Source organism: Cheilinus undulatus, linkage group 6 (genome assembly GCF_018320785.1).
Source record: "Cheilinus undulatus linkage group 6, ASM1832078v1, whole genome shotgun sequence".
NCBI lineage: Eukaryota > Metazoa > Chordata > Actinopteri > Labriformes > Labridae > Cheilinus > Cheilinus undulatus.
Genome location: NC_054870.1, coordinates 24,378,846 through 24,406,569, shown reverse-complemented (window position 1 = coordinate 24,406,569; position 27,724 = coordinate 24,378,846). Strand labels below are relative to the sequence as shown.

Genomic DNA, 27,724 nt, shown 5'->3' with positions numbered 1-27,724 from the left:
TTCTCAAGCATTGCTGTGCGATCTTTTCTACATACTTGTGGTTGCTTTCCACATAAATGCTGGACAGAATTTGGCCCCGTATGTCCTTGAGTTATATAGCAGAAGAGGGGATCTTAATCCAATGATTGCAAGAAGTGTGGTGTGTGGAGGCAATTTTTTCTTCTTTTTTATCTTTGTAACATTTGGTGTTATAAAAAGAAAATGTATCACTAAAACACGTATGTAACAACAGGATCCACTGACTCAGACCTATAATTCTTTTGGCACCTCGATCCATAGGTAGAAATCAATTCCTGGCAAGTCAGCCATCAGCTCCCTGGACACTGCTGACTGTGTGCACATGTGAGCACATGCACATGAAGGATTTTACATGCACACAGTTTAGAGCAGAGTGTTTAAGTATACACTGACAATACTGCATGCATGTATTTGAGTGTGAGGGATTAACCCCTTCTGTTATTGGGGGCAGGTGGAGCTGTCATGCACTTATTATATGTAGTGTGAACACACCCTCACGTCTTACTTGTTGCACACCCTCCTTGCTCCTCCATTTTGCATTTATTGCTTCCATTCTAAAGAAAACCTTTTTCATGGAGTGCACAGATGGTCGAGTGGTTAAAGGTGCGCACCACGTACACAGACGGGCCGGGTTCTAGTCCGGCCTGTGGCCCGTTACCGCATGTCTCTTCCCACTCTCTCATCCCTGTTTCTGAGTCTATCCACTGTCCTCCTCTATCCAATGAAGGCCAAAGAAAAAATCTTAATTAAAAAAAAAAGAAAAAGAAAACCTCTTTCCTGATCCCGATTTCAGTGTTCTTTGTCAAAAAGTCTTGATATTTCAAACCCCATCATACCACTCGTGGAAGTCTGAAAAAATCCCCCCCAGAGACAGTCGTAGGATTCACTTTATGAATTGATTTTTTACTAGTTTGCTTAAGCCCTCCACGCTCTTTCTCCCCCCTGAAGTGGGCTTAATGGTGCTCTACAGTTGGGTACAAATCCATTGTTAACACAATGTAGCACGTTTGGAGCAAGATATTTGGATGCGATTTCTATCATAAAAGTGTCATTTCCTCAGGTCTAAGTCCGTTAAACAGCAGTTAAAAAAGGGGAATGATAGATCAGTCAAGCCCTGAATCAGATGATTGTCAGCCTGCTTCACATGCGTAGCTGATGCCCCGCTTGGTCTTCTCAAATATAACCAACTTTTGTTTCCAGATGCACACATGCCCTTTTCCATCCATGCACACAGTGAACAAATGGCTCCAGAGTTCTGGGCTCAGAGTGCTAACCAGTCTGTTTCCAAACCAACTAAAAACTTCTCACTTTATCTTTATAAGTAGATGGTGTTATATGATACTGGTGATGCAAATCACAGGTCGAATTGAGGGTAAAAACTGTTCTTTAATTTTTTAATGCATATACAAACATTGCCTTCATCTTTGCTGAATAAAGCTTCTGTTTGATTTTAAGTCTAAAATATGTACTTGGAAGACCCCTGTGTGAACTTCTCCCACTCGCTCTGATGGGACTGTATCTGTATCTGCTCCTCAGTACACAGTGAGTGTATCCAGGAACAAAGCGCTCCATCCCTACTCATCATCAAAACACTTTAATTCCTATGCTTAATCATGTGTGGTTCTCTAAGCAGAAAGGCACTCTGGGAATTGTAGGAGAAACTTTCAGCTTTATACGAGGGAAGAGTGCCTGGAAGTGAGGTCGTATTTTTGTTTGTGTTCTGCACTTGCTTTAGAAATAGCGTAGCCTATTTTTATAATGCCTTTTTTTGTTAAGTGAGTGGGAGTTAAAAAGGTCATAAGTTGAACTAAAAGCCAAAATGTTGAGATTCACACGGCATATTCTTTAGCTTGTTGTAACAGGAAGTCCGCCCTCCGCTATTTCTCATGTTTTCTTTCTCATACATGGCTTCTTTTCTCTGCCCCCTTGCTGTGATTTCCTACATCATGGACTCATTATCTGTAGTCAGTATTTACAGACACCCACCTCACTCTTTTACAGAATAAGGCACATTTTCTCTCATCAGAGCTCAGCCATTTCTCTGATGTTCTGATGAAAGCCTTTTTTGGAAACTTCTTTGCAAAGTTGAAGTATGTGGAGGTGTATTTTGTGTAGGTACCTGCAAGAGCAATTCAAAGGGGCTTTTAATATCCTTGTTGAGATCAAGCTTAAAGAGACAGTTTTTTAATGGTGTTATATTCTTTCTAAGAGAAATGTTTTGTTGCTATGTTAAAGGCCTTGTGGATGTTAGCCTGTTTAAAATGAGTTATGTATTCAGTGCTGGAGTCCCAGACAGATTCCCCAAGGGTGCAATAACTTGTATGAGAGCTGCACAACAAAACATGTTACCATTATTGCAACATAAGCATTGATAATAAACACATAACAAAGGTCTGAATTTATTGTAGTAAATAAGATAAATTATTTCAGCTTTTTCACTTATTGTATGTACATTTTACTTTTTGAATGAATGTCCGAGTATTACAGCGACACTCTCGTACTGTTTACATACCTATCAGTTAGATGAATCTCATGACAGCTGCACTCTGATAACATTTTGCCAGTATAAAAAGATACTTTTTGGACCTCTTTGGATTCAGGAGAAACATGGTAACAGGTAAAGCTAGTATGGATTCTTCATATCCTTATCACAACATTCAATAGTAATTTTGCACATCTCTTTATGTGTATGACCACAATAAATTATTGATATTGAGATATGCCAACTTTGTCACAATTATCTATCTGTGCAAAGTAGTGCAAATTGTAAATATTATAACAGTTTGTAAGCATATTTAAACAATACAGTTTTTTAAATTGATAATAGAATAGAAAAGTGCCAAATCAGGTGGATAGGAGAGGAAAGACCATCAAAAATTACAAGCAAATACTTAGCCTACAGCTGAAAATAAGAAAGCTTCTATGATTATTAGGACTGTTTTATCTCTGACCTTTGAATTTTTTCATGCATCATGTCTAAGTGTAATATTCTGGTATTATGATAATGGGGCTATCTATTATAGTTAGTACACAAGTGATTGTTAGCGATAAAATCAGAATGATTACATTTATTCATATTGTAGTGTCCTGACAGCACAAAGAGGTGCAAAGCAGCATGATACAGAGCAAAATTTTTTCCCATTGCCCTGTTCCTATTTTCCTCCCCACTGCATGCATTGAGATGGGCAAAGAAGAAGGAAACAGGTAGATGGCAGAACACAAGCAGTGCCAGACAGAATGGTTCCTTGATCTTTTGCTCTCCTTGCTCTGCAGAGCTTGTTAGCTTGTTTGCGCTCTGACAAGACTGATACAAAACCATTAGGCTCAAAGCTGTTAAAGGCTCATCAGTATAAAGTGCAACATCACCGCTAGAAGTCATATTGTTCACAGGGAGAAACTGAAATGTATAGAGCAGAGAATTGAACAGATCCAGTGTGGACAGTGAGCGTGCAATGCTGTGTGATGTGATGCGATGTCTGATGCTGTTACCTTTGAGTATTCTACAGTTTCTTGTATTTGCAATGCACCTTGATCATGTAATGCAGTCCTTTATTGTGTTCACTCCACATTTGGCCAGAAAAAGAACTAAATTTTGCATGCTGATTCGTACTGCTTTTACTATATAGAAGGATTCAGTAAAAACAAATTACTCCAAAAAGATATGTGAGCAAAATCCTGAAGCACAAAAAAAAACACAAATTGAGATCTCAAATCTCTGCTTTGAGTGCTGCCTCTTTGACCAAACACATTAATCTTAATGTTGATCCTTTATTCTTCTCTCTGCAGGACAAGTGACATTGCTGCGAGAGACACACTCATGAAGCATGAAAGGTTGGAGCTGAGGCTCAGCTGACCCTTCCCCTTCCTTCTCCTCCTCTCCCCCCGTGTTCCATTTGTTCAGCACCTCCCCCCGCCCTTCCCCCTCTCTTCCCTTCCTGTCTCCCTCGCCCTGTTTGGATCTCACCCATCTTGCCCCCCCTCCTTGTGAAAGCCTGAATCAGCCCTGCCCAATGTACTCCCCAGAGCAGGAAAACATCTCCACCACCTCCACCAAAGTGCCAGTGAAGTATGGAGAGCTCATTGTGCTGGGGTAAGCAAAAATGAGCAACTTTGATTTTTGACTGAGCCAATATGTATGATAAAAAACTATAATGTCAGTGTACATATCTGCTTAGCCCTTACCTTGAGATGAACTCTTTTGTCAATCATCAGGTGGTCAGAGAAACAGGACAACCTTGCTGAATGTGCTGTGTGTATTGGCTGTTATTGGTCATTGTTTGATCAATTAGTCATGGCTTATAGTAGCTTGATGACGTTGGCCAGGGTTGTCTACTATTCTCGCACAGTACAATCAGTGGTTTTAGCACTTCCAGTGAGCTAGGTGGGAAGCACATAAAAATCCTTGACTTATAGACCCATAAATTGTAACCCACTTCTGTGATTTGAAAGGTCAAAGATCAAAAATGCTTTATTGGTATTAATGGTAGAAAAAAACCTGTTGTTTTTGCTGAGGCAAAATAATCAACAACAAAAAACAGTCATGCTCTTCATCCCCATATTCATCATTCAGCCATCAACCACTTTTTTAACACATGGAATACAGAAATTCAGTTTCACCTCAGCTCTTCTACTTACATATTCAACATCTGTACTTCAAACATTACAGTTTAGTGTTCATTACTGCAGTCAAGATTCAGCTCTTCAACAAACAATGCCCTATTCTACACCTTTCTTCCTTTGTTAATTTATTCCCTATCTGCTTCACAATGTATTCTACATCTTTCATACATTACTGCTGTCATTTCACATCTCTAGTAGTTGCAGCGCTAGCTCATTCAGCATTTGGCATTAGCAGTTCAGTGCAAGCCTTTGTAAATAGTTGCATTCAAAAGTGTCCTTGACCACATTCATTTTCACTGCTAGAAGCAGAATTATGTAATTTTGCAATACAAATAAAGTCGAGAGGAAAATCCAGGCCTTTTCACTTTAAACATCCAACTTGCCCAGATAGACATTAGGATTAGTTGCAAAAAATTCCTGTTCACAACGTAGAGTAGTGAAAGACTTTAATAGAAGAGGTATTAAGGCATAATAGAGTCGATATTCACAAGTGCGTTGCACACTGCACTTATATCTTTGTGTTGTTCTTTCATTTATTCTAAATGCCAATGATGGCCCATTGTAATTTAAGTAATAACAGAAGAGCAATGTTAGAAACAGCTTTAAAGAGAGAAAGTTGGTAAAAGTTTGTTGTGGTAAAAGTCCAGTGTCTGAAGGGGTTTGTGAGCACAGTAATGGGTCAGTTTACTTTGCATTCAGAAAACCAGCAGCTGCAGTAGCTTGGTCAAGTTTCACTGGGAGCACAGACTGATTTATCAGCCAGGGTCAATTTTAGTATTATCTGAACTTAAAATAACTCAAGTAACTCAACTTAATATAAACTAGATCAGTTTTGACTGGACACTCTGCTGTTATTCCCTTGTGAGTTCTTATTTGGTTCATCCCACATACTCAGCTGTAGGAAAAACCCTCCATCCCACCCTGCTCCTTCACTATAGAACACACAATTACACACACTTTCTCCAATAACAACTGACACTGAAGTACTTCCTTTATCCATCTGTCTCCTGTTTATTCCCCAAAGGGCTATTCCAATCTAATCCACTCTATGTCCAGGTCCACTCCACAGAGGAATGCAGATGTCGGAAAGGCTTGTTGCATGCACGCAAACACACAAACCTTCTCATGCCTGTTTATCATGTTCACACACAAATTTAAAAGTCTCACTCAGTCACACACAGTTGGTTTCATAGCTGACTTACAGTCTGTTCTGGGTTGTGCTAGAGTGTTATTGTCAGGGCGATGACTGTGGAAGTTTTCCTTAGTGGAAAAATGCAGTGAGCAGTAAACGCAGTTCCATGCCTTTACAAGGGAGAACCCCAGTTTTCCGTTTTGCTCTTCTTTTTCCGCTCCTAGTTTTTCATTCTAGGTCAGGCCTTTTCATTCTGGGTCAGGCCTGTCTGTTTAAAAAAAAGGACAACAAAGGCACGTATCCCTGGAAGGCATGAGTAATCACACTGTCAGCTGCAAGCTAGGCAACTTAAAGTGTATTGAACACTAAGACTTTTGTTTTTAGCCTCTAACCCTTACATGAGCAACATGCTCCTTCCTCTGAACTTCTTCACTGAAGTAAAGCCCTTGCTGTGCCACTGTAGAAAACAAGTTAGTCCTTTGATTTATACAATATAAAAGGGTCAAAACAACATTGCACGCTCTTTTTCTCCTATCAGACACACAACAAGACTGTAATGTAGCAGAGTCTGCAGGATACATATGATTTGTTGGAAATAGCCTATTTCATGCCCCTTAAGTTAATTGTGTCAAATGCTGCATTGCAAAAGCTTCCTACTTCATTGGTGAGGGCATTTTCCTTTTCATTAAGCATTTGGAAAACCATTTTCGGGAAAATATTTTAAATCACTCCTTTGTTAACTCATGGCAATGCTTCTTTTCATATATTGCTGCAAACTCAACAAAAAAATGGGGCACCAGTTGTAGGAATGTGCATGACTACTGTTCAGACATTAAAGTGCCACAAACAAATTCTGAAAACAACTGCAATCCAAACAGATCAAACAAGTGCAATCTAAACACTTTCATTTGACACCTGATTATCCAGAACTGGCTTAATGATCAGACATAATCTACTTATGGCTCATCTATGCTCTGAATTTGAAACAAATACAGAAATGGACAGAGATTTCTGTTTGTACAGTGCATGTTATTTATCCACACTTCTTTGTTCTCTGGTAGCTTACAGATACAGAAAATCGTCATGAATTTGTGTGATTTATGTATTAAGGTACATAAGTTCCCTTTTCTTATCCTATATTCGACTGGCATCTTTTATAGATATTTCTGTGAATTATTTAAAATAACCAGACACCTTTTAGTCTCCCACTAACTTTCAACCCACTTTTTTTCTCTCAAAACTACCAATTCAGGCACAAATTAGGCACCAACACTGTATAAAATATGACTTTAGCAGGAGTATCAGTAAAAAAACCCAATGATACCCATCCCTAGTAGTTTATGGCTTCTCCTTGAAACCATCTAAATAACTGGGATTTTTCAATGTATGTGGTTTAATTCTGGTTGGAGAAGTAGTATTAATAGAGACTGCAGATACTGATGGAGAACCCCATCAACAGGAAAACCAATGTTTTGTCTGCCCCCTGCTAACAACAGTCAAACACAGCCATGTAGAAGCCCAGTGATGCTAATGACCTAATCCAGAGGAATGCTGCAACCTCTCTTGGGACTCTCAGGCGTTCTGGACATCCTTGCGGCATTTTAAACAAGTGTGTGATTCTTTATTAACATAGCAAATGTGTGTTCCCATGCTAATGCATTTTTCACATATGTGGGCTGAGTCTTGTTGAACCAGTGTTGAATGCTTTTCAAGCTCTGTTGCATTGGCAGAATATTCTTAAATTCTAAAATAGCACATATTTATTCATGGAGATGAGCTCACTGAAAGAATTGTTCTCGCTAGTTTTGGACCAGGTCCTCATCCTGCAGTTTACTTCAGTTAACTGTATATTTTTTGCACAGTATGATGACTATTTTTTTTTAGCTTTGAAAGCCCCTGTCTGTTTTTAAATAACCTTGTAGTGTTCACATGTGTAAACAGAGACAGAGTGACTCAGCCACACAGTAATTATCCACACAACCCATCTTTATGTCCTCATAGGTGCTGTAGATGGGTGGCAGCTTGTTGCTGCATACTGAGCTTTGCTTTGTTCAGAGGTGGAAAACACGCGCATGCATGATACTAATTTTGAGATATGAAGAATACAGTGTGTATGACCATCCATCCTGCCTTCATATTTGAGTAACCTTTATTTACAAACACATATGAACAGATGCTTACTTGTTGCTAACCTTAGGCTTTTTTGTTTAGAGAAAACATTTGTAAACTCACACATAACTGCTACCCATGGGAACTCTGGTTTGAACTGCCAGCAACTTTTTGAGCGCTGTCCAACAGACTGCCCTGCCCTCTCTCTGGATACAGGCTAAACTTCACCATGGTTACGCTCTTTCCATGGTTACTCTTCCCAAAACGTTGCTGTGACTCTGTTCCCTCACCATGGTTACACATAAACCCTCGCAGCGTTGTTTGAGCCCAGCAGATCTGCTCTCTTTAAGAAACATTTCGCTGCAGGCCGGGCATGCTTACAACTTGTCTGTGCTGTCATTGCTGGACTTTATGTGAGCTGTGTTAAAGAAACTTTTCAGACATTACTTATGTGTCTGCAGTCCTGGTTTGAACCGCATTTTAATCTTGTCCAATATTTGTGCAAGTTTGCATTGTTGTTCCTGTGTAATCAGGCTTTTCAAAAGGTCAGAAGCTTTAAATGTTAGCTTTGATATGTTTTGAGTAAAAATTAAATCTTTTTAGAAAAATAAACCTTTGTTGCATTTTTTTTAAATGTACTTGTTAATTTAACCCCCAATAAAAAGGCTCCACTTAATGTTTGTGTTATTATATTCGTGTTGAAGAAGAGCTTAAACATGGTTAATTACAAATGTTGAACTAGCTGCCTTCTTAAATCAATGTCACCCATAAGAGTGGATAAAGGTGAGAGCTTTCTGGGACCCAGCCAAGTGAGGGGCCCAGGAGGAGGTCAGCAAAATCGTGGTCTGTTTTAAAGTTAATCGGTGAGACTGGATTGTAACACTTATCAAAGCAACAAAAATGAACATTTTTTATTTATGAAGAAATGTAATATAGCCTTTGACAAAATGTATGCCTCTTTTCTTTAAACAGAATTAACAGTGGGGATGGGAACATATGGTAAATCAATTACAAAGTAATATCAGACTTCATAACAATGTAAAGTTGCCAGGAAAATTGAGTATAAGATACTGAGACAACTTTCAGGTGAAAATATTAAATAATTCCAAAAATGGGTTTAACGTGGCCTAAATGGGTTAAAAGTGCTAGAACCATAGCGTTTGCCTAAAGAAGAAAATAAATACCCCTCTTTTTGCAAATTGGACTGTGTGTAGGTGTTTTCTTTCAACTGCTTGCTAAAAAGAGGTTATATAAATTGGGTTGAAAGAGGAGGTAAAAAAAAGGTAAAAAAAAAAAAAGGGTTAAAAGGGGCAAAACAGTTGCATAAAGGGCCAGATGAGTAGTGAAAAGGAGTTTAAAATTGGCAAAAAAAAAAAACGGTTAAAGGAGGCACAAATGAGATCAACGTGGCAAAAATGGTTACAACAAATGCAAAAAAGGGGCAAATGGATTTAAAAATGGTTAAAAGGGGTTCAAAGTGGCAAAAAGTATCAAAAATGGTTTACAAGTGACAAAAAAACTGTGAAAATGGTCAGTTAAAGTTTGGGTTGTTTTTTTGGGTTGTTAATTGTATTAACAGCAGTCAAGTGTTATCAGTGTAGCCTGTGGAGTCCATAGTTTTTGTGGCTTTTAGAAAAACAATGATGAAGCAGTGAACATTGTTTATACATGTGGAGGTTTTTAAAATGCAGTGGTTCTGTTAGCAGAAATATCACTTCCCAGTATCTAAAACATGCCGATGTATTAAATAGTACAAACCTGTGTTACTGCTGCATTTTGTTAGATATTAACATCTGGATAGCAAGATTTCTTACAGTTTACCTTCATACTGATACTGATTACCTTTTAGTTCATTTTCTCTAGTATTCTTGCACTAACATGGATCTGCTGCAGACTTGTCAGTTTAGATTTACTTCATAGAAACACACAAAAACACTGCTGATTTACTGAACGATAGATGAAGATGGTACGATAGACTGTAGACTTGCTTCATATTAACCAAGACACACATTGAGACAGAGCCTCCGTGTTGTTGGGAGTCACAGAGACTCCATTCTGTTGCAGGGAACGCCTCTGTTTATTCTCCTCTCCTCGGCCATGCATCAGCCTAAATGAGACTCTTTGTGTGTTTATTTTCTCAGCCTTTCTCCGGTTATGTTTGGAGGCCTTTGTTGGTTATGGGACATGATGTGCTTTTGTGCAAAAGCATGTATGAAAAATATAGACTGCTTGTTGTGTTTATGTGAGAGTGTGTGATTGTATGTACTCCTGCAGGGAGTGCACCAAAAAGCCTCAAGTATTTTCCACAGTGTCTGTTTTTTCCAGTGTATTACATTGCTGCTCAGACAATAATGCCCCATTGTTTTCTTTATGTATGTATGTGTGTGTTTGTGTGTGGCTGTTTATGTTATTGTGTGCCGATGTATGTTGTGTATGTACAGGTACAATGGCTCTCTGCCCAATGGGGACCGTGGCAGACGTAAAAGCCGTTTTGCACTTTGCAAGAGACCGAAGGCAAACGGGGTGAAACCCAGCACAGTCCACGTCGCCTGCTCTCCACAGGCAGCCAAGGTGATTCACACGCAGAGAAACACACAATACAGTATCATTTAGTCATCCCAGGAAACACAACCCCACACATTGAAATCCCACACATCAGCAGTTTCAATCCTGAGAGTGGAAAGCTTACCTGCTGATTTATCTTTTATGCAGCTTTTGTGTGTTTAGAGTTCATAAGAAATACTGCAAACATAAAGAATAACAGACATATCAGTGAGAAAGTACTCTTATTCTCAGCCCCTCTGAAAAGGTTGCTTTTGTAGGTGAGTGATTCAGTTCCTCTGACGGCATCAAATAAAACACACCCTATCAAGTGGATTTGGCCTGTACTGCTACACCAAAAGCTTTTGTGATATTCTGTTTGCTTTTTGTTCTCTGATATTAAAGTTACAACCATAACACACCCCATCAAGCACACAGTAAAAGGACAGAGTTTAGTAAAGCTTCCCTGAGTTAGCAGTAAGAAGGTGCAACGCTCAGCTGATATTTAAAACCTTTTTGAGCCGTGGTTTTTACACAGCTTTTAACTGGAACATGTTGGAGCTTTATAGGGGAAACAAATGTGAACAGTCCAGTGGAAGGTAACTGAGCGTTTCCTATCAAAGTCCCTAAAACATTTGTATGTGTTTCCACCCACAGTTATGGAGCCGCCCTGTAATGCTGCAAAATCTGTTAAATGACCAGTGGATGAAAAGCACAGACCTTTGGTTTAACATCTGCACTTTAAGGATTCATTGTGGACACACATGCAACGTTCTCATGCACACACACACACTGGCCAGCCCTGTAACTGCTGTAATTTAAAGAGTCTGGAAGAGCATTTGTCCTTTGGGTGGTCTTGATGGTCTGGCAAGTTGTTCAACCTGTGTTGAGTACAGGCATGAAAACATATCTGAACCCCTCACCCGTCCTTTGTGTATCTGTCGTTCTCTGAAAGGATCACGGAGCAGATGTCAGAGGTGTTTCTACTATGAAAATGATGGCTTGTATGGATCACTTATCTTCATCTATCTCTTCTCCTCTCTCTGTCCTTTTCAGGCCATAAGCAACAAAGACCAGCACAGCATCTCTTACACTCTGTCTCGAGCGCAGACGGTGGTGGTGGAGTACACCCATGACAGCAATACTGACATGTTCCAGGTAACAGGCCCCAGCTTTTACCAGCACAACTGGAGTTTTACAACCAGTTACAGTCCTCAGAATTCTTCCAGCTCACTGCTGCAGACGCCCATACAGTTTGAAAAGGGGTTAGTCATAGAGCTGAACTACTTCATGTGCAGAGGTTTTCATAATTGTGTGGCCCTGTTATGTAAGTAACACCTGCACATGGGGCACTAGCAGACTAGTGGTTAGATCTGAGCGTCCCATGTGCAGAGAATGTTTTCCTTGAAGTGGGCAGCCCAGATACAAATCTGGCCTGTGGCTCCTTTCCCACATGTCATTCCCCACTCTCACTCCACAGTTTTAGGGCGCATTCACACCAGAGCTGTTTGTTCCGCTGTAAATGAACTCTTGTCCATTTTCCCGGATAGTGCAGTTCATTTGGAGTGTTGTGAAAGCTCACATGAACTCTGGTGTGGACCAAACGAGCGGAGTCTGGTCCGCTTGAAAACAGGGGGTCTCGGTCCGCTTCCAACCGAACCCTGGTGCGGTTTGTTTGAGGTGTGAAAGCAAAGCGGACCAACTTGTGAACCAAAGACAGGAAGTGGCATAAAGCATAATGATATCAGGATTTATATGTGATTTAATACACTCAAATACATGTCGGTACCCTGCTTGGCGTCTGTGTACCCATGGCAACACGTCGTAGTCTTTTGGCATGCTGCAACTTTCATATTTGTTTGCTTACTGCATACTGCATACTACATTATGGGCAAATCAGTACGCACTGCTAGTATAGTAGGTGAATTCGAAAACAACCTATGTCTTTTTTTCATCCACTCCTTTGTATTACAAATTCCATACTTTATATCTCCATCTGGGGAAGAATGCATTGTATATGCCCCATTTGGGTTAGTATCAAACTCATATATTTCTTAGTCAAAGCTTAAAAAAGTAATAATAATAATTTGCATTACCTGAAATTATTACCTTCGCCAAGGAGGTTATGTGGTCGGCAGGGTTTGTTAGTTAGTTAGTTAGTTAGTTTGTTTGTTAGCAACATAACTTAAAAAAGTTATGGATGGATTTTCATGAAATTTTCAGAAAATGTCAGAAATGGCATAAGGAAGAACTGATTAGATTTTGGGAGTGATCCGGATCACTGTATGGATCCAGAAATTTTTTAAAGGGTTCTGTACTATTAGGAGATAGGGCTAATGGCGGAGGTCTGCGCTCTCCGAGTGCTTTTCTAGTTGTTTTTATGTTCACACCTAAATTTTTTTGCTGTAGTTTTCTTAAGCATAAACATGATTAAAAAAATTCCATGAACTGCAAACAGAAGCTGCTGAAAGTGATTTTAGCATACGCTTTAATGCCAGTCCCAATTGATATTTCTTATTAAAGGCACAAGAGTTCTAGTTTTAAACTTTTAGGGTTTTTTTTAAGTTGTACTGCAGTGTGTTTGGGTTTTTTCAGTTTTTTAGTGTGAACTCAGCGTCATGTGCTAAAAACTATGTTAATTTAATCATTTACAGTTTAATGATATGCTATATAGGAGTGATACATATTAAACAGTATGCAAAATTGAACAGAAAACTATTCACTTTGAACTAGGGCTGCAGGATTTGCAATTGCAATTATACTGGACAATGTTGCGATATGTGATTGCGATTATGATATAGTTCATAGATTTTATAGTTAATCTAGGAATTATAGGAATCTAGGAATTTGCAAAAAAAACTTATTGTTTTAAAAAGTTTTTCCTTTTTCAAAACAAAGGTGCTTCTTCAAAGTGCAAATGCAGTGGCACTGTTGTAAACTTAAAGGCCTCTCTGCAGGCATTTTTGTAACACTTTCAAGTGCTACATAATACCATCATAGTTGCAGCCTTTATGAGGTTATGTGATTGTACAGCATGTCATCTCAATTGCAGTTGCGATTAGATTAATTGTGCACAAGCTACCACTTAGTTGCTTAATGAAATCATTCAAGTATGAGTAATTGTGTTAATATCTGCCCTTATTATTTAGTTACAGTTAATTAAGGTGTAGTTTTTTACACTTTTGTCAATCCTGGATCCTAAATGTTTTTCACAGCATTTTTCACAGTGTTTATCCAAAGTCGGTTTGTTCTCTGCTTGATTATAGCACTAACACTTGAGTAGTCGCCCTGTGCTGTGATTATAGAACAGTAGCGGTGCAGATAACAGTCAGGGGCAGCAAAGTACCATCATCATACTGCAGAATCTCCTCAAGGTTATTATGGGTTTTATGCAGGTAGTATTGTATTTGAGACAGCAGAAAACTTGTCACCAAAGTCATTTACTGACACTCATCAGAAACCATAAGTCATTCTTCAGTATTTAGATTTTTAGTGGGTTTACAGCCCTTAAACTATACATGAAATATTTATTTTTCTTTATACTGTCTATTTTTTCTAATGTTGTACTATGTTATAGCTAACTTCTCAAGAGGGACTGGACCACTGAATTTTCTCCCAGCTTGAATGCATGGTTTACTGATCTTGATATCAAATCTGTAAGAACACATTTCTATCTCTTTTCACCAGATTGGTCGATCGACAGAGAGTCCCATAGACTTTGTAGTGACAGACACGGTTGCAGGCAGCCAGAGTAACGCAGACACCCAGTCGGTCCAGAGCACCATCTCCCGCTTTGCCTGCCGCATCAAGTGCCAGCGCACGCCGCCTTATACTGCACGTATCTACGCCGCAGGCTTTGACTCCTCCAAAAACATCTTCCTAGGGGTGAGTTGTGTTTTATTGAAAAGAGACACATGAGGGCAAGTATGAGAAAATAAAATTGAAATCAAGCATCATGTTATTATCTTGTCAGCAGAAGGATGATAATAAATGTTTGGTCAGAGGGTCCTGGGGTACAACACTAAAGATTTTTAGATTGTCACCCCTCTGATCACATATTCTGATTACTGTTTTTGTTTTTTTTTTCATCAGGAGAAAGCTGCTAAATGGAGGACCCCTGATGGTCAAATGGACGGGCTTACCACAAACGGCGTGCTGGTGATGCATCCTCGAAATGGCTTCACCCAAGACTCCAAACCAGGCGTCTGGAGAGAGATCTCGGTCTGTGGGAATGTCTTCACTCTACGGGAGACCCGCTCGGCACAGCAACGTGGAAAGATGGTGAGGAAAGTCGCAAAATAAGTACAAGCGACTTCACTTAGTGGGTGTCTGCGGGGATTTTTTTGAGAAACATTTAAACTATTGAAAGGCTTTGAATTTCACATTCAGGTGTACACAGAGTATTTATGGATCAACTTTATCAATTTGTAGGGTGTAAGAGTAAAATAAATCTGTGGTAAAAACTGCAACTAAAAATGTGCATTTTAGAGCCATGAATCATATCTATGATTTATGGTTGGTGCTGTGACAACGTGTCACCGTTGTTCTTAAATAGCTGGTGGAGTGATTAATTGTGAAAAATCACTATTTAGATATGTCAGTGAAGGACCACAGAATAGCTTTTGTAATCACAGGACAGGGCATGTTTAAGAGCCTTAGTAGAGTGCTTCAATACACAATCGTAGCTGATGATCTCTACTTCTATCCACCTATAGCCTTTAAATGTCTTTGTCAATATCCTCATCATTCTCTGCTTCCACATCCAGAGCTTTTTAAAATCACAGAAGTGAAGGAGAGGGGTAGGAAGCTGGCAGGATAGATCAAATCACTCTGTTGCCCTTGCTACTGAAGCTACCTTTTCCTTTTTGGTGTGTTTTTTGTGTCTGCTTTTTCTAAGAGCTGTAACAGCACATTACTTTTGCCTAGATTGGCAGTTAAATACTGTCATGTGTGATTGCTTTCTTTCTACATTCAGGTGTACTCCTCACTGAGTGGGCCAAACTTAACTGAGACAGTTTGGGATGAAAATACTGTAAATACCATTACACTCCTACTGCTTTGTAAAGAGACTGTACTTAGGATTTTTTTAGGGTAAGAGCTCTTCAACCTTTATAAGAGAAACATATGTACAGTGGAGGATGAGATGCTTCAGCATCTAGGCAAATGGCAGTTGGTAAAACTAGCAAGAAGTTGGGTGCAGATGGCCTAGCAGTTAGATTGTGCCCCATGTACATGGCAGTCTGGGTTCAGGTCTGTCCTTTAGCTCTTTACCCACATGTCTTTCCCTTATTCTCTCATCCCTGTTTACAACTCTATCTTCTGACTCTCTAAATTAAGGCAAAAAGGCCCAAAAATATACCTTAATCAAAAAAGGAGCATTTTTTTATACCAATTTAGGGAGTCAGAAACAAACTAACACAAAACTGACATTAGTTCTAAGGTGTGCTGCTTTGTTAACCAGACAATTAGCAGCTCTTTTAAGCTGCCATGTCTTCCATTCAAAAACCAAGTGAAATTTGGACCTCCACATAATTTTGCAAAATAAACATTGTCAAATTTTCTTTTTCATTACATACCCACAAGGAGCCCTGGTTAATCTGTTTCTGGTGAGTCTCAGGCTAACTGTGAAAAGCAAGTTACATAGAGGCTGCACTCTGGCTGACTTCAACAGTATGACCCTTCAAAAGAAAGAAGTTCACTTGCAATTACCTGGCAAATGAATGAAAGCTTTGCCTGCTTATACAAAAAGCCTGCAACAGTGATTGGTCAGTCTTCCCATACTGTCTTCAAGTAGAGCCCCCACATTTCAGTGTTTGCTCCTGTGTGGATCTATTTCTAGTGTTTACAACTTCCAAGGGGAATTGTCTGGGTATGTAGTTGTGTAATGCTTCACTGTGTACCCTGGCTTGTCATATTTTGTGGCAAGTCTTTTACTAAAAAAAAAAAAGGAAAAGAGGAGCATTAAAAACACTCAATAAATGTCAGTGAACACTGATTCTTTTTAGATTAATCACGGCAATCCCACCATCCATTTCCTCACTCCAGCTCTCTCACACTCTGCACCAACCCTGTCACTCAGACAGCAGGGGGTCAGTCAGAGCTTAACATCACCAGGAGGTTAGTCGGATGCTGTCGCCATGGTAACAGTCTTGGCTGTTAGAGCAGTGTGTAACAGGACCTTGTAAGGGGATCCTCTTACTGACATCAGAGCTGCTCAGCCAGTCATGAGTCCCCCTCTGTCTCACAAGCATGGCCACCTGTGACATTAGTCTGACTGATTCACGTTGTTGATGGTGTGTTGACTAAGTTGTCTTTTTTTTTCCTCGCCTCCCTCATTGTTCACATAATCAAACTCGAGCACACAGTCAGCATGTCCTTACAAACATTAAGCTGTCTCTTTATCAGCTGTCCCACCTGTTTTCAAGTCTCTATAATGCAGCATTAATTAACAGCTGTCTTATCTCCACCTGCCCTTTACCTTCTCCAGAGTGTGCATTAAACACCTCTATAGAAACCACTCATTATTTCACTGCTGATTGACAGTTTAGATAGTGGGCTCTGGGAAAGCGCCTTTGCTCATTATGTACAGTGATGAAACATGATGGGGTTTTATTATCATGCTGAACTGAAGTGGAAGCAACTCATTAGATCCCTTTTTTAGGGCAAGACTGTCACAGAGGCTACTGGATGCGTTTTAAAGCATTATTTTGTTGGTATGATTAAAAGTTTTACTTGCAAGTGGGACAATAGTCTGACAGAATAAATTAGTTTTTTTTCCCAAATATAATTGCTTAACAAATCAAGGTCATGTGTTAAATTGTGTCATGTGTAAATTTCAAGTAAGCGGTATTGCAAATATATGATTTTTATGATAGTGCACCTTTTAAGGGCCCGAGCACCGACCTTGGTGCGAGGACCCTATTGAAACTGTAGCCGTTATTATTATTATTACATGTATTTGTTTGGGTAAAAGTTAGTTTTGTTGTCTAGATAGATAAAAGATAAATAAAGTACCTTAGTGATTCTCAAATGTGCCTTGAGGCTAGTTTAGATGTGCTGTTGCCATTTATACGACCATATTCAAATGCTACATATTACTAGAACTATAAAACAACTAAATTTGCTTTATACGTTTTTTAAGAGGTTATTTGCATGGGTATGAACGTAGTATGCCTTGAGATTTTTGCTTGTTCTTTGGTGTGCCTTGGAGAAATAAAGTGTTAGTTTTCCATATTTACATTAGCTGTCACACTAAGCCAAGACTCATAATTAGTAATCACTAGGAAAAAGTCTGATGTTTAAACAAGGTTTGCTTGCTAGCTGATTAGATTCACACATTAACAAGCACGTACGCCTTAAACCAGGATTATTTTTCTTTAACGCACTGCTAAAAACACTGCATCTGCCCATATAAGGTTAGCAACATCTTAACTTCAACGTTGTCATCTTCCCTGTCTACCAGCGGCTGTCAGTCAAACATTGATAATGACAGGCCCCACCCCTGAGAGGATAAGGAGCTTTTCTCTTTCCTTTGAGTCATACTGTCCTTTATTGTAGACTCAGAGGTCTTTATCAGGTCCATCCTGTCTTTAGTAATAATAATTACTTTTTAAAATGTATTCAAAAACACAGAATGACTGGCAGATTTAAATGATGCTCAGTTTTATTAGACAAACTTATCTCATCTTTGTACTCCAGAGTAATGCGTCCCCTCCTTTCACTGCCTTAGTAAGCACACAGTGCTCTAAATTGGATAAGTGCCCTGCATTCATGAAGGTTAACAGCTGAAGGACTTTTTGATCGAGTAAAGGGGGAATAGTCATCTTATCAAGTTTGCCAAAAGCCATCCAGGCTAAAAAATGTTGATGTGTTGTAATGGGCACCGGAGATGTGCTGTTGAAGGATTTGGGGGTTTTTATATCTACTGTTTCTGATCTCTCCTATTCTTACGTTGTTCTAAAAATATCCATAAGTGGAAAAATATATAATAATACAGTAAGGCAACATGAAGGAGTAGTATAATTAATTGTTATGCTGGGGAAAAAAACCACAATCATATTTTTAGAGCTTAAGATTTGAATTATGGGCAGCTTCATTCTGTCCCTGGAGAGAGTCACTCAGTCTTGTCAGCAGGGCAGCTGGTTGACCTTCTGCAGTCAGACACAAGGTTAAAGCAAGCATGATTGAACATATCTTACAGTGCAGTTCACACATACGAGTATATTGAATGAGAAGAGTAGAGTATTTTTTTTTTAAATCCTGACAAATGGTTCAGTTTTTTGTGGAGTTTGGAGTGTGGATGTGCACATGGACTGATTTGTCCCCAGGTCATTTAAATTGATCGTGGTTATTGATTGTCTGGACAAACACTATTTCATAATTCTGATCTTCAGTGTCATTGACTTGAAGAACAGTGCCACAAAAATTGTTGGTTTGAAACAGCTGGGAAAATTTGAGCAGGAGGGGAAAAAACAAAAACAATTGTTTACCTCAAGCAACACTGAACTCTTCCCCGTTCCAGTTGAGCAGCTTGTCGGCCAACAGAAGAAGGACTGTGGTTTACTGGGCAGATGTATGCGTGTGTTTATGTGTGTATGCTTCGGTGTGAAAAGGGCATTGCTGACATTACGAGCACATGTGCGCTCAGTGAAGCTTTCTGGGATAAATGAAGGTTAAAAAATTGTCATCAGGAGGAACCAATCAACCAATGGTAGGGAGTGACCTCAACACCAAAGTTAATATGAGTGACCTCACCAGTATCCCTGGGAGCAGGCCCTCCCCTCCTCCGTGTATCTCTTGTTTTTCCTTTTTCATCCCTCCTTCTGCCCCTCCCTGTTGTCCTCTGCTTATCTAAACCTGGAATTTCCCTCTCCATCCGATCCGACTTAGCCTCAAGACACCACTTGACTAAGTTTTCCACCAGCCCTCTGTCCTGTATCCCCCTCCCGCCGATGTTCTTTTAGTTTCCTCGAGTCATCTTGACCCTGGCTGTCAGTGTCTGAGTCACAGTGTCTGAAGGACAAACAGAACTGAAAAAAGTGTTACACTGCCTCCTGCTGAGCTCAGATGAGTACTACAAACTTCCTACGTATAGTCAGACTTTTTAGAACTTTTTGTCCAATCAGGTGTCTTACAATGGCTCAAGTCAGTCCTAGCATGAGGATTGGTGGTTTACTCGCAGGACAATATGCTGGTGTGTAGCAGAGGCTGATATTAGAGCTATATGAGTTTAAAAAAACACAAGCCTGAATTTTTGAAAACAAAAAAAAAAAAAGAAAGAAAGAAAGAAACATCCCCTTGATGTTTTGATAGTTTGGGACAAAATGAGGAAAGATTATAAATTCAATTTTTTATTTTTAACAGTTTAGGGAAACTACATTTTGTGAAAAATGATTAAAAGCTAGATTAATATTTAATGGATTAGACAGAGTTGTTGTATCCCTTATAGTAACATTTCACAAAGCTTGGTTCACATGAACATATTAGTAGTACTAATATTTAGAATGTGGATAGAAATAAGGCTGAGATAAACTAATAAAGTGAAAAGTCATTGTATGTATTACAGTTATTTTTAGTCCAGCCAGCAGTGGGGCTCCAGGCACAGATAGGTGGTCAGTCACGCAATGTCACAACAATTATTACTGAGTATGAATTTGATCTGAAATGTTTTACCCACATTTATGTTTCCCACGGGGTTTGATTTTCACTGACCTTTGGGATCTCCTGGTTTCATACAACAGCATCAGACAGTCTGGGGTTTCATTTTTAAGGCACCTCCTGTGCTCCAAAAGATGAAATGTATTCATGAATATAGAATATGGTGCATCAACTACATTCGTACAAGGGCCAAATTTAGCTTTGACAGATTCTTTGGAGGCTGGACTTAAATAATTACTTAATAAATATGTTTTCTTTCAAAACATAAGCAGTTTTTAGGCATTAATGGTGACATCAGCCCTTAATGCCTAGAGCAGCCACCTAGGAGAGGGAGACTGAAATATTTTAACAACATATTTCTAAGGCTGTCAGGTTGGCCATCTCTGGCTTTGATGGTAGTATGGTGTGCCCTAATAGGTGGGAATAAATGCAAAAGATAGGTGTTTTATTTTTATTCTCAGGCAGGAAAATTTTACTCGCCAAGACCCTGAAGTGATAGTTGATTTAGAAAACTGCCGATTTCATCAGGACTGGACCGATTACAGACTAATTGTGTATTTATTATGCTCCATATTTACTAATAATGGCCAATGGGTGTATTTCTGTAAAAATCTGATCAAATGTTCAGTCATTCCTGATAAAACTGTTGCATTCTTGATTGTTTTTTAGTTGATTAGATAGCTCTAGAGATTTAAAGACAAAAGATGCCCTAAAATCCATGACCTCTTTCAATCTACACAGTTATCATCTATTGGAGGTCAGATGAAGCTGCCAGTTAATAATCCCTGCTACAGAGAATACAGGGAGAGCAACATGATCTTAGTAATTTTTTAAAGTGTGATATGGTTTATGATTTGAAATTACTCATGATGTTGTCTTAGAAGCCACGGCCTAAGATAGATAGATAGCTTAAATTTTACAATCCAAATTTTCAAAAATGTCATATCTGTTGTTGTAGAATAACCTTAGATGAAGAGCCGGTGGATTTGTTTGAGTAACCTTACTCTAATGCTGGTTTCTGCCTTTTCCTTGTGATTAGAGGTTTCTTTCAAATTGTCTAAGCCTTTAAAAGACACTTTTAGGACTGATGTCCACGAAATTTGCAGATTCTCAAATTACGGCATTATTTTGCAGCCCAGTCTTCCTAAAGATTGGGAAGCCCTCCCTATCCTTATTTCTAAAAGTCTCTGCTACTCTTGGATGATTTGTATAGACCTAATCATGTTTCTAGCATGTTACTAGACCATAAAACTTTGAGATGTTCTATCAAGTGTTTTCTTTGAGTAACTACTTTTCCAGACTGTGTTGCAAGTGTTCTAACTTTTTTGAAAGGTGTTGCTCGCATTAGATAGAAAAATGGCCATACATTTTTCCAAAAACAACAGGATTTTTTAGTTTCACTTATAGGTTGTGCTGTTCAAAATTGATTATGGTGTTTCCATGTTGTGTAAATCAACACTGTTTTTATTTATAATTTAGTGTCACAACTTTTGAGGAGATTAGATCATACATTCAAAATCATAATAGGAACAGAAAGTAATAAGGCATTTTACATATTTTTTTAATTGTATTTTTAATGGATAGAGGGGTGACTGAATGTCTGATTATAGTATTTCTTAAACGCTGGCATTGGTCCCTGATTCTATGAATGTCTTGAGGATTCATTATAAAGTTCAGGGGGATTTTCTTCTTCTTTGATATGTTGACTGATATGTTCTGTCTCTATTACAGGTGGAGAATGAGAGTCAGGAGCTAGTTGATGGTTCTCTCATCGACCTCTGTGGTGCGACCCTCCTGTGGCGTACAGCTGAAGGCCTCTCTCGCACTCCCACCCTCAAACATCTGGAGGCATTGCGGCAGGAGATCAACGCCGCCCGCCCACAGTGTCCTGTGGGTTTCAACACACTTGCCTTCCCCTCCATGCGTCGCAAGGACACACCAGACGAGAAGCAGCCCTGGGTCTACCTCCAGTGCGGCCATGTGCACGGCTACCACAACTGGGGCAACCACCGTGAGGAGAGGGAGGGTCGTGAGGGCCGGCTCCGTGAGTGTCCCATGTGTCGAACGAAAGGGCCGTATGTGCCGCTGTGGCTTGGCTGCGAGGCCGGCTTTTATGTTGACGCCGCACCGCCAACCCACGCTTTTAACCCCTGCGGCCATGTTTGTTCAGAGAAAACGGCGGCCTTCTGGAGTCAGATCCCCCTGCCTCACGGCACACACACCTTCCATGCTGCCTGCCCATTCTGCGCGCAGCAGTTGAGTGGCGAGCAGGGCTACGTCAGACTCATCTTCCAGGGACCGCTGGACTAGCAGGGCCAGCTTCCCAGCATCCTTTGGGTGAGGCAGAGTGGGGAGTTTCCTTTGTTTGGACCTGAAATGAGAAACTCGGAGCTCCCCAAGATTTGTTTTCTTTCCTCTGCAGTTAAGATTAAAAAAACAAAAAACTTTTTTCTGGACCTTTTGTCTCTTTCTCATATTTAAGTGACCTTTGTATTGCTTTTTCATGAATGACGACAAAGATTTCTATATTTTCATGTGAAACCAGAGACACAAAAACCAAACAAAGAACACTGCTGGGTAAACCTGTTTGTTTCTCGGAAAGAACTTTCAACTACAGTATTTCTCAGAAGTAATAATGTACCGTAGCCCAAACATACGGTTTTATTCATGTTTATTGTTGCAATATACATCTGTGTACATCTCTTAGAGCTAATTTAAACAAAGATGTTTATTTATGACCCGGGAACCATTGCTTCACCCTTTATATATCACATACTTCAGTACTATTTAGTATATTGTTAATCAGAGATAAGGTCCATGGTGTGTTCTGAGGGTCTTTGTCTTTTCACCTCCCCCCCTTCATGTTCATCTCTCAGATCTGTTTGTTGTATTTATGCACCCTACTTTTCCTGCGTGCTCTCACTTTGTTTGCTAACCCTTTAGCTTCTCTCTCATGAGGCATCACTGCGCCTTTTTTCACATTCAAAGCAATAGATTTGAAACAGACAACTCCCAAAGCATTTTGGGAAACTGAGTCTTAAAGGCTCATTTGTACAACACAGTCTGAGCTGGCACTCCCTCCCTTTAAAAGTCTAAATGATTCTGTGGGTGAGTCTTTCTGATCACTGGTTAGCCATGATGACGCAACTATGTAGCTAATGGCGCACACAGCACACATACACACTGTCACTAGACCAGGTCAGGTCGGATACTTTTTCTATATTTAAAGTGAAGAGAAACCAATGGTACAAAATGAGGAGTGTAATGTTATTAAAATGACAGAGTGCTGCAGCTGTGATGTTTGGGTCTTACTGTCAGCAGCAAAAGACTATCATCATTCACCAAATACAGTATTCTGACCAGTATTTGTCTTTCTATTTAGTTTAAAACAAAAAATCTAAAATATTAGAAAATCTTCCTGCCTGCTTGAATTGGTACTGAACGTTGGTCTTTTTAGTAAGGTTTTAATGAAAAGTCATCGGGGAGTGATGGTGTTTAAACACTACTTAAACTCTGGCGCTGTTTAAGGCTTGATTCTGAATGCAAGTGATTATTTGTTGGGACAGAAAAAATAATAAAGAGAAAAATGAGGCAAGAATGTTTGCTCTCCCCTGAACTCAGCAGGAAGTCTAATCTGTTTTATCAAGTGAGGAGTGAAACACAACTGTAGTTGACTGACTCAGGTTTGATGCACACAAACACTTCCATGCACAGCAAACAGAAAGTCCTAAATGGGTCAGAGATCACTGAAGAGGGGCTTTCATGCTGGAATATATTTAAAGTCATTAAACTGGTTTTGTCCCTGTGTATGATAGTTACACTTCACATGTGCAGTTCCATATCAGTCTTCAGTCTGCAGGCTTCTCTTAACATTTCAAACATTTTTTTCTACTGTGGTGATTTTGTGACATGAAGTCATGAAACTCCTTATATGGTCATGCAGCTATGACAACGGGTTCTTCCCTTAAAGGTTCCATGAGCAGAGTGCTCTAACTGGGCATACGTACGTCTGGGTTTTATGTTGCGTCTGGTTGAGAGGTGAAAGTTGTGACCAACTTGAAGTTATACTCTGAACACCAGCAGGACTTAAAGCCTGTTTGTGATGCATGCTACTGCTACTTATGCCCCTTGGATAGAGAAGGTGTAGAAGCTAGTATCTGAGTCACAAAACATAAATAAAACACTGGCAGGTCATCTTATCACAGGATGATCAAAGACAAGGCAGTTAAGCAGAGCTATCTGTGATTGGACATTTTTTTCTCAGACAGTGAGTCAATCAAAATGTCTTGTTTTTAGCACAGAAGCCCTGTAGAGCCTTCAACCACAGCACGTGTCAGAGAAACTGCCTCCTGCCCTGCAGGTGCTGATTTCTCTTAGATTCACTTTAAAAGCATCTCATTCTCTCATGATCATCCATTTAGTTTAAACATTTATATACTTTTTAGCCCGTAAACCTTGTGCAGTGCTGATTTGATTCAAATATCTAAAGAGCAGGGCAGATGCAAGAGGCCTTTTCAAAACACCATTGGAGACATTAATTTACATGGGACAGCAGCCTGTTGGGCCATATGAAGCATTTCCTTTGCCTTACAGAGCACTTAACTACAAGACTTTGCCCACCAACAAGTAAAACGGCAGCAGAGACCTGGCAGGAAATCTATTTAAAATCATAATCATTGTTTTTTGCATTGACAGGACCAGTGCTGATATTGTTCAGCTCTGCAGATGAACTTATGCATACAGTTTCCAGAGTTTCCAGACTTCATTACATAAAAGAAGCTTTTCTTTTAAAGAGATAAAAGCATGGATCATATGTTGTGATGGGAAACTGGAGGAAAACAACTACTAAATGTACGTTCATCTGAAATTATTATTTTATGTTGCAGTTATTGTCAAGACTGACAGACGCTTTATGCAAATGCAGGAGAACTACGCTAAGGAGAATGTAAGACCCCTCACTCTACCTGAACAGTATCATTTACAGCATGAGACCTCACAGTGAGTGAAAAGAGGACAGTCCATATAATCTATGAAGCACAAATTGTCATGAACAGCTGTTGATACACATCTGCAACATGTCTGTGGCATATCCAGTTCACTTGTGCAGCAACAGTAAGTGCAGGAAGAACGAGACACCAACTGTAGAAATTCCCTTCAAAGCTTCCATGAACTATCCCTTAAACACGTCAAGCAAAGGCATTAATTATGTGTGTATAATGGAGCGATTGGATTCGTGTTCAGGATGACTGTATGTAGTTTTTCGGTCAGAGATCATATTTATCCCCCGTGCTCGGACTGCAACTCACCGACTCACCTCAGGGAGAAAAACAATGACCTGTGTCAAACGCCCACACACAAACACACACTGCTAAGTTCTTCTGAGGATACCTCAAAGTTAAAAGTATATCCTGAATATAAGGTTTGTGTGTCCTGAATCTTCTTTAGTTTCTGTGGATTAAGTTTGTGAGTAAGGGCTTCACTCTGTCTCTGTAATGTTATTTAGACCTGTTTTAATTGTTGTTTACACAAACAAACATCCACCTGTCCATTTTGTCTCGTCACTCCTCCCTCCACTCATTCACTCGTCTTCTTCTCCTCTCTGGAGTCTCCTCGTGCTTGTAAAGGCGAAAGCAAAGAATGTTTCCAGCAAACACTTTTTGTAACAACTTTAAACAATAAAGTGTAAAAGTGACACATTTCACTGTGTGCAGAGTTTGATTTCCATTAAGATCTTGGTTTAAAAACTATTTATGCAGTTCACAGACTGGTTTACATAAAAATGAATATGCATGGGGCCTAAAAAGGATAAGTTTAAATAGCTTGTTGTATTTTATGAAGAAAGAAATTCTTTAACACAGGGGTTTTCAAGTGATCAGGACCCACCAAGCCCTATTTAAAGACAAATTACAGTGCCTATAAAAGTCTTCACCCCTTGGATGATTTTATAAATCAGTCATGGTCAATGTAATGTGGCTTTTATTTATTTATTTACTTACTTATTTATTTATACCAGCCACCAGTAGAATATTCAGTAGGTCTTTTTCTGCCATTCTTGAGGTTTGTATCCAAGGTAAATGGTCTCAAAGTTAAAAGTAACTTCACATTAAAACTGTCTTGTTGGGCTTTATGTATTGTTTCACTAATAGTCCTTGATGATGATACAGTCCAAGAATATATGGTTATTGTTTGTATTTTGATTTTCACAAATGCTTCCAAATCCTCTATAATTAAACAAACTGGTACTTTTCCATTGATATCTCCATATTGTTGCCCATTCCTCTTCTAAACTATTCATATATCCTTCTTTCTCCCACTTTGTTCTGATGTTTGAAGTTGAATGTTTCTAAGGTTTAACAGACCCTTTCATAAACATGAAATACCTCTACATCCTGGATCTGATCTGTGTTTTTTAAGTACAGTGGTGTGGAAAAAGTATTTAGCCCCTTTCTGATTCCTGAGTTTTTTGCATATTTGTCACACTTAAATGTTTTATCTTGACCCTGACTGGGCCATTCCAAAACCTTAATTTAGTTTTTCTTGAGCCATTGAGAGGTGGACTTGCATAACCCAAGAGTGCTTGAGCTTGAGGGCACATACTGATGGCCGGACATTCGCCTTCAAGATTTTCTGGTAGACAGCAGAATTCATTGTTCCATCAATCACAGCAACTGGTCCAGGTCCTGAACTCAGCTTTCCAAAACTGTGGTTAATCACAGTTAACTTATGATTTAACAAGGGGGGCAATTACTTTTTTACACAGGGCCAGAGAGGTTTGGAATTTGCCCCCCTTAAAAAATTAAATAATCTTTCAAACACTACATTTTCTATTTACTTGGGTTGTCTTTGTGAAATATAAAAATTGGTTTGATGATCCGAAACATTCAAGTGTGTTAAATATGCAAAAAACTGAGGAATCAGAAAGGGGGCAAATACTTTATCACACCACTGTAGCTCTATCAGATATGAATTTGCTTGATGTAGCTTTCTCAGCATCATATGAACATAATTTCACATCTGGTATAGATTAAAGTCTTGTTTCTCTAATATGTGTTTTTAAAGCATCCTTAAACTAAGCAGGTTATTTTCTTTAGTTATGCACAGAACTGATTTTCCTTTAGCTGTCATTCCTTCAGCAGCCTTTAAGCTGGAGATCCCTTTTTCATTGAAACACTGAAGATGTCTTCCACTGCCATTTTTTGTTTTTTCAAACATGATCTTGGTCAAATCCTAATATCCTCCTCACTCAGGGACTCAGAGACTTTGAGTTGTGTTTCCTGAGTGTTTGGAGATGTCTATCCATCAAATTTTACAGTGTTTGATGGTTGTGAAGAGTTTGATAGAATTTCATTAACTCACCCGAAATTCAGAACTAACTTTGTGAAGTGTTGGCTGTAATTGTTCATCCCCCCTCACTCCATGTGAAGAAATGATCGATCCTTAATTAAAAGGGTTTAAAAAGAATCATAGCAAAGCAAGTATGGGTGTTATCCTTTTTGGATAATTCAGAGAATGATAGCAACACTGGAGTTTTCAGTTAAATACTTAGAAAAGGTTACCTAATATGCCTTTTTGATTTTTGCTAGTTTGCTAAAAAAAAAAATGAAGACCAGATATTAGATTATTTAATGTTATTTAAAAGCACATCTT

The 27,724-nt window shown here is 39.2% G+C and overlaps 1 protein-coding gene across 5 annotated transcripts in view; it reads left to right on the top strand.

Moving 5' to 3' along the window:
* peli1b (pellino E3 ubiquitin protein ligase 1b) overlaps positions 1–22,525 on the top strand; it is a 51,374-nt gene extending 28,849 nt beyond the window's left edge. For all 5 annotated transcript variants that reach the window (XM_041789054.1, XM_041789055.1, XM_041789056.1 and 2 more), the window contains 6 exons: positions 3,805–4,108; positions 10,321–10,450; positions 11,477–11,578; positions 14,108–14,305; positions 14,513–14,701; positions 21,809–22,525. In XM_041789054.1, coding sequence (XP_041644988.1) covers positions 4,029–4,108; positions 10,321–10,450; positions 11,477–11,578; positions 14,108–14,305; positions 14,513–14,701; positions 21,809–22,387 — 1,278 coding nt within the window. In that variant the 5' untranslated portion in view covers positions 3,805–4,028 and the 3' untranslated portion in view covers positions 22,388–22,525. The remainder of the gene's footprint in view (positions 1–3,804; positions 4,109–10,320; positions 10,451–11,476; positions 11,579–14,107; positions 14,306–14,512; positions 14,702–21,808) is intronic.
* The last annotated feature ends 5,199 nt before the right edge of the window (positions 22,526–27,724 follow it).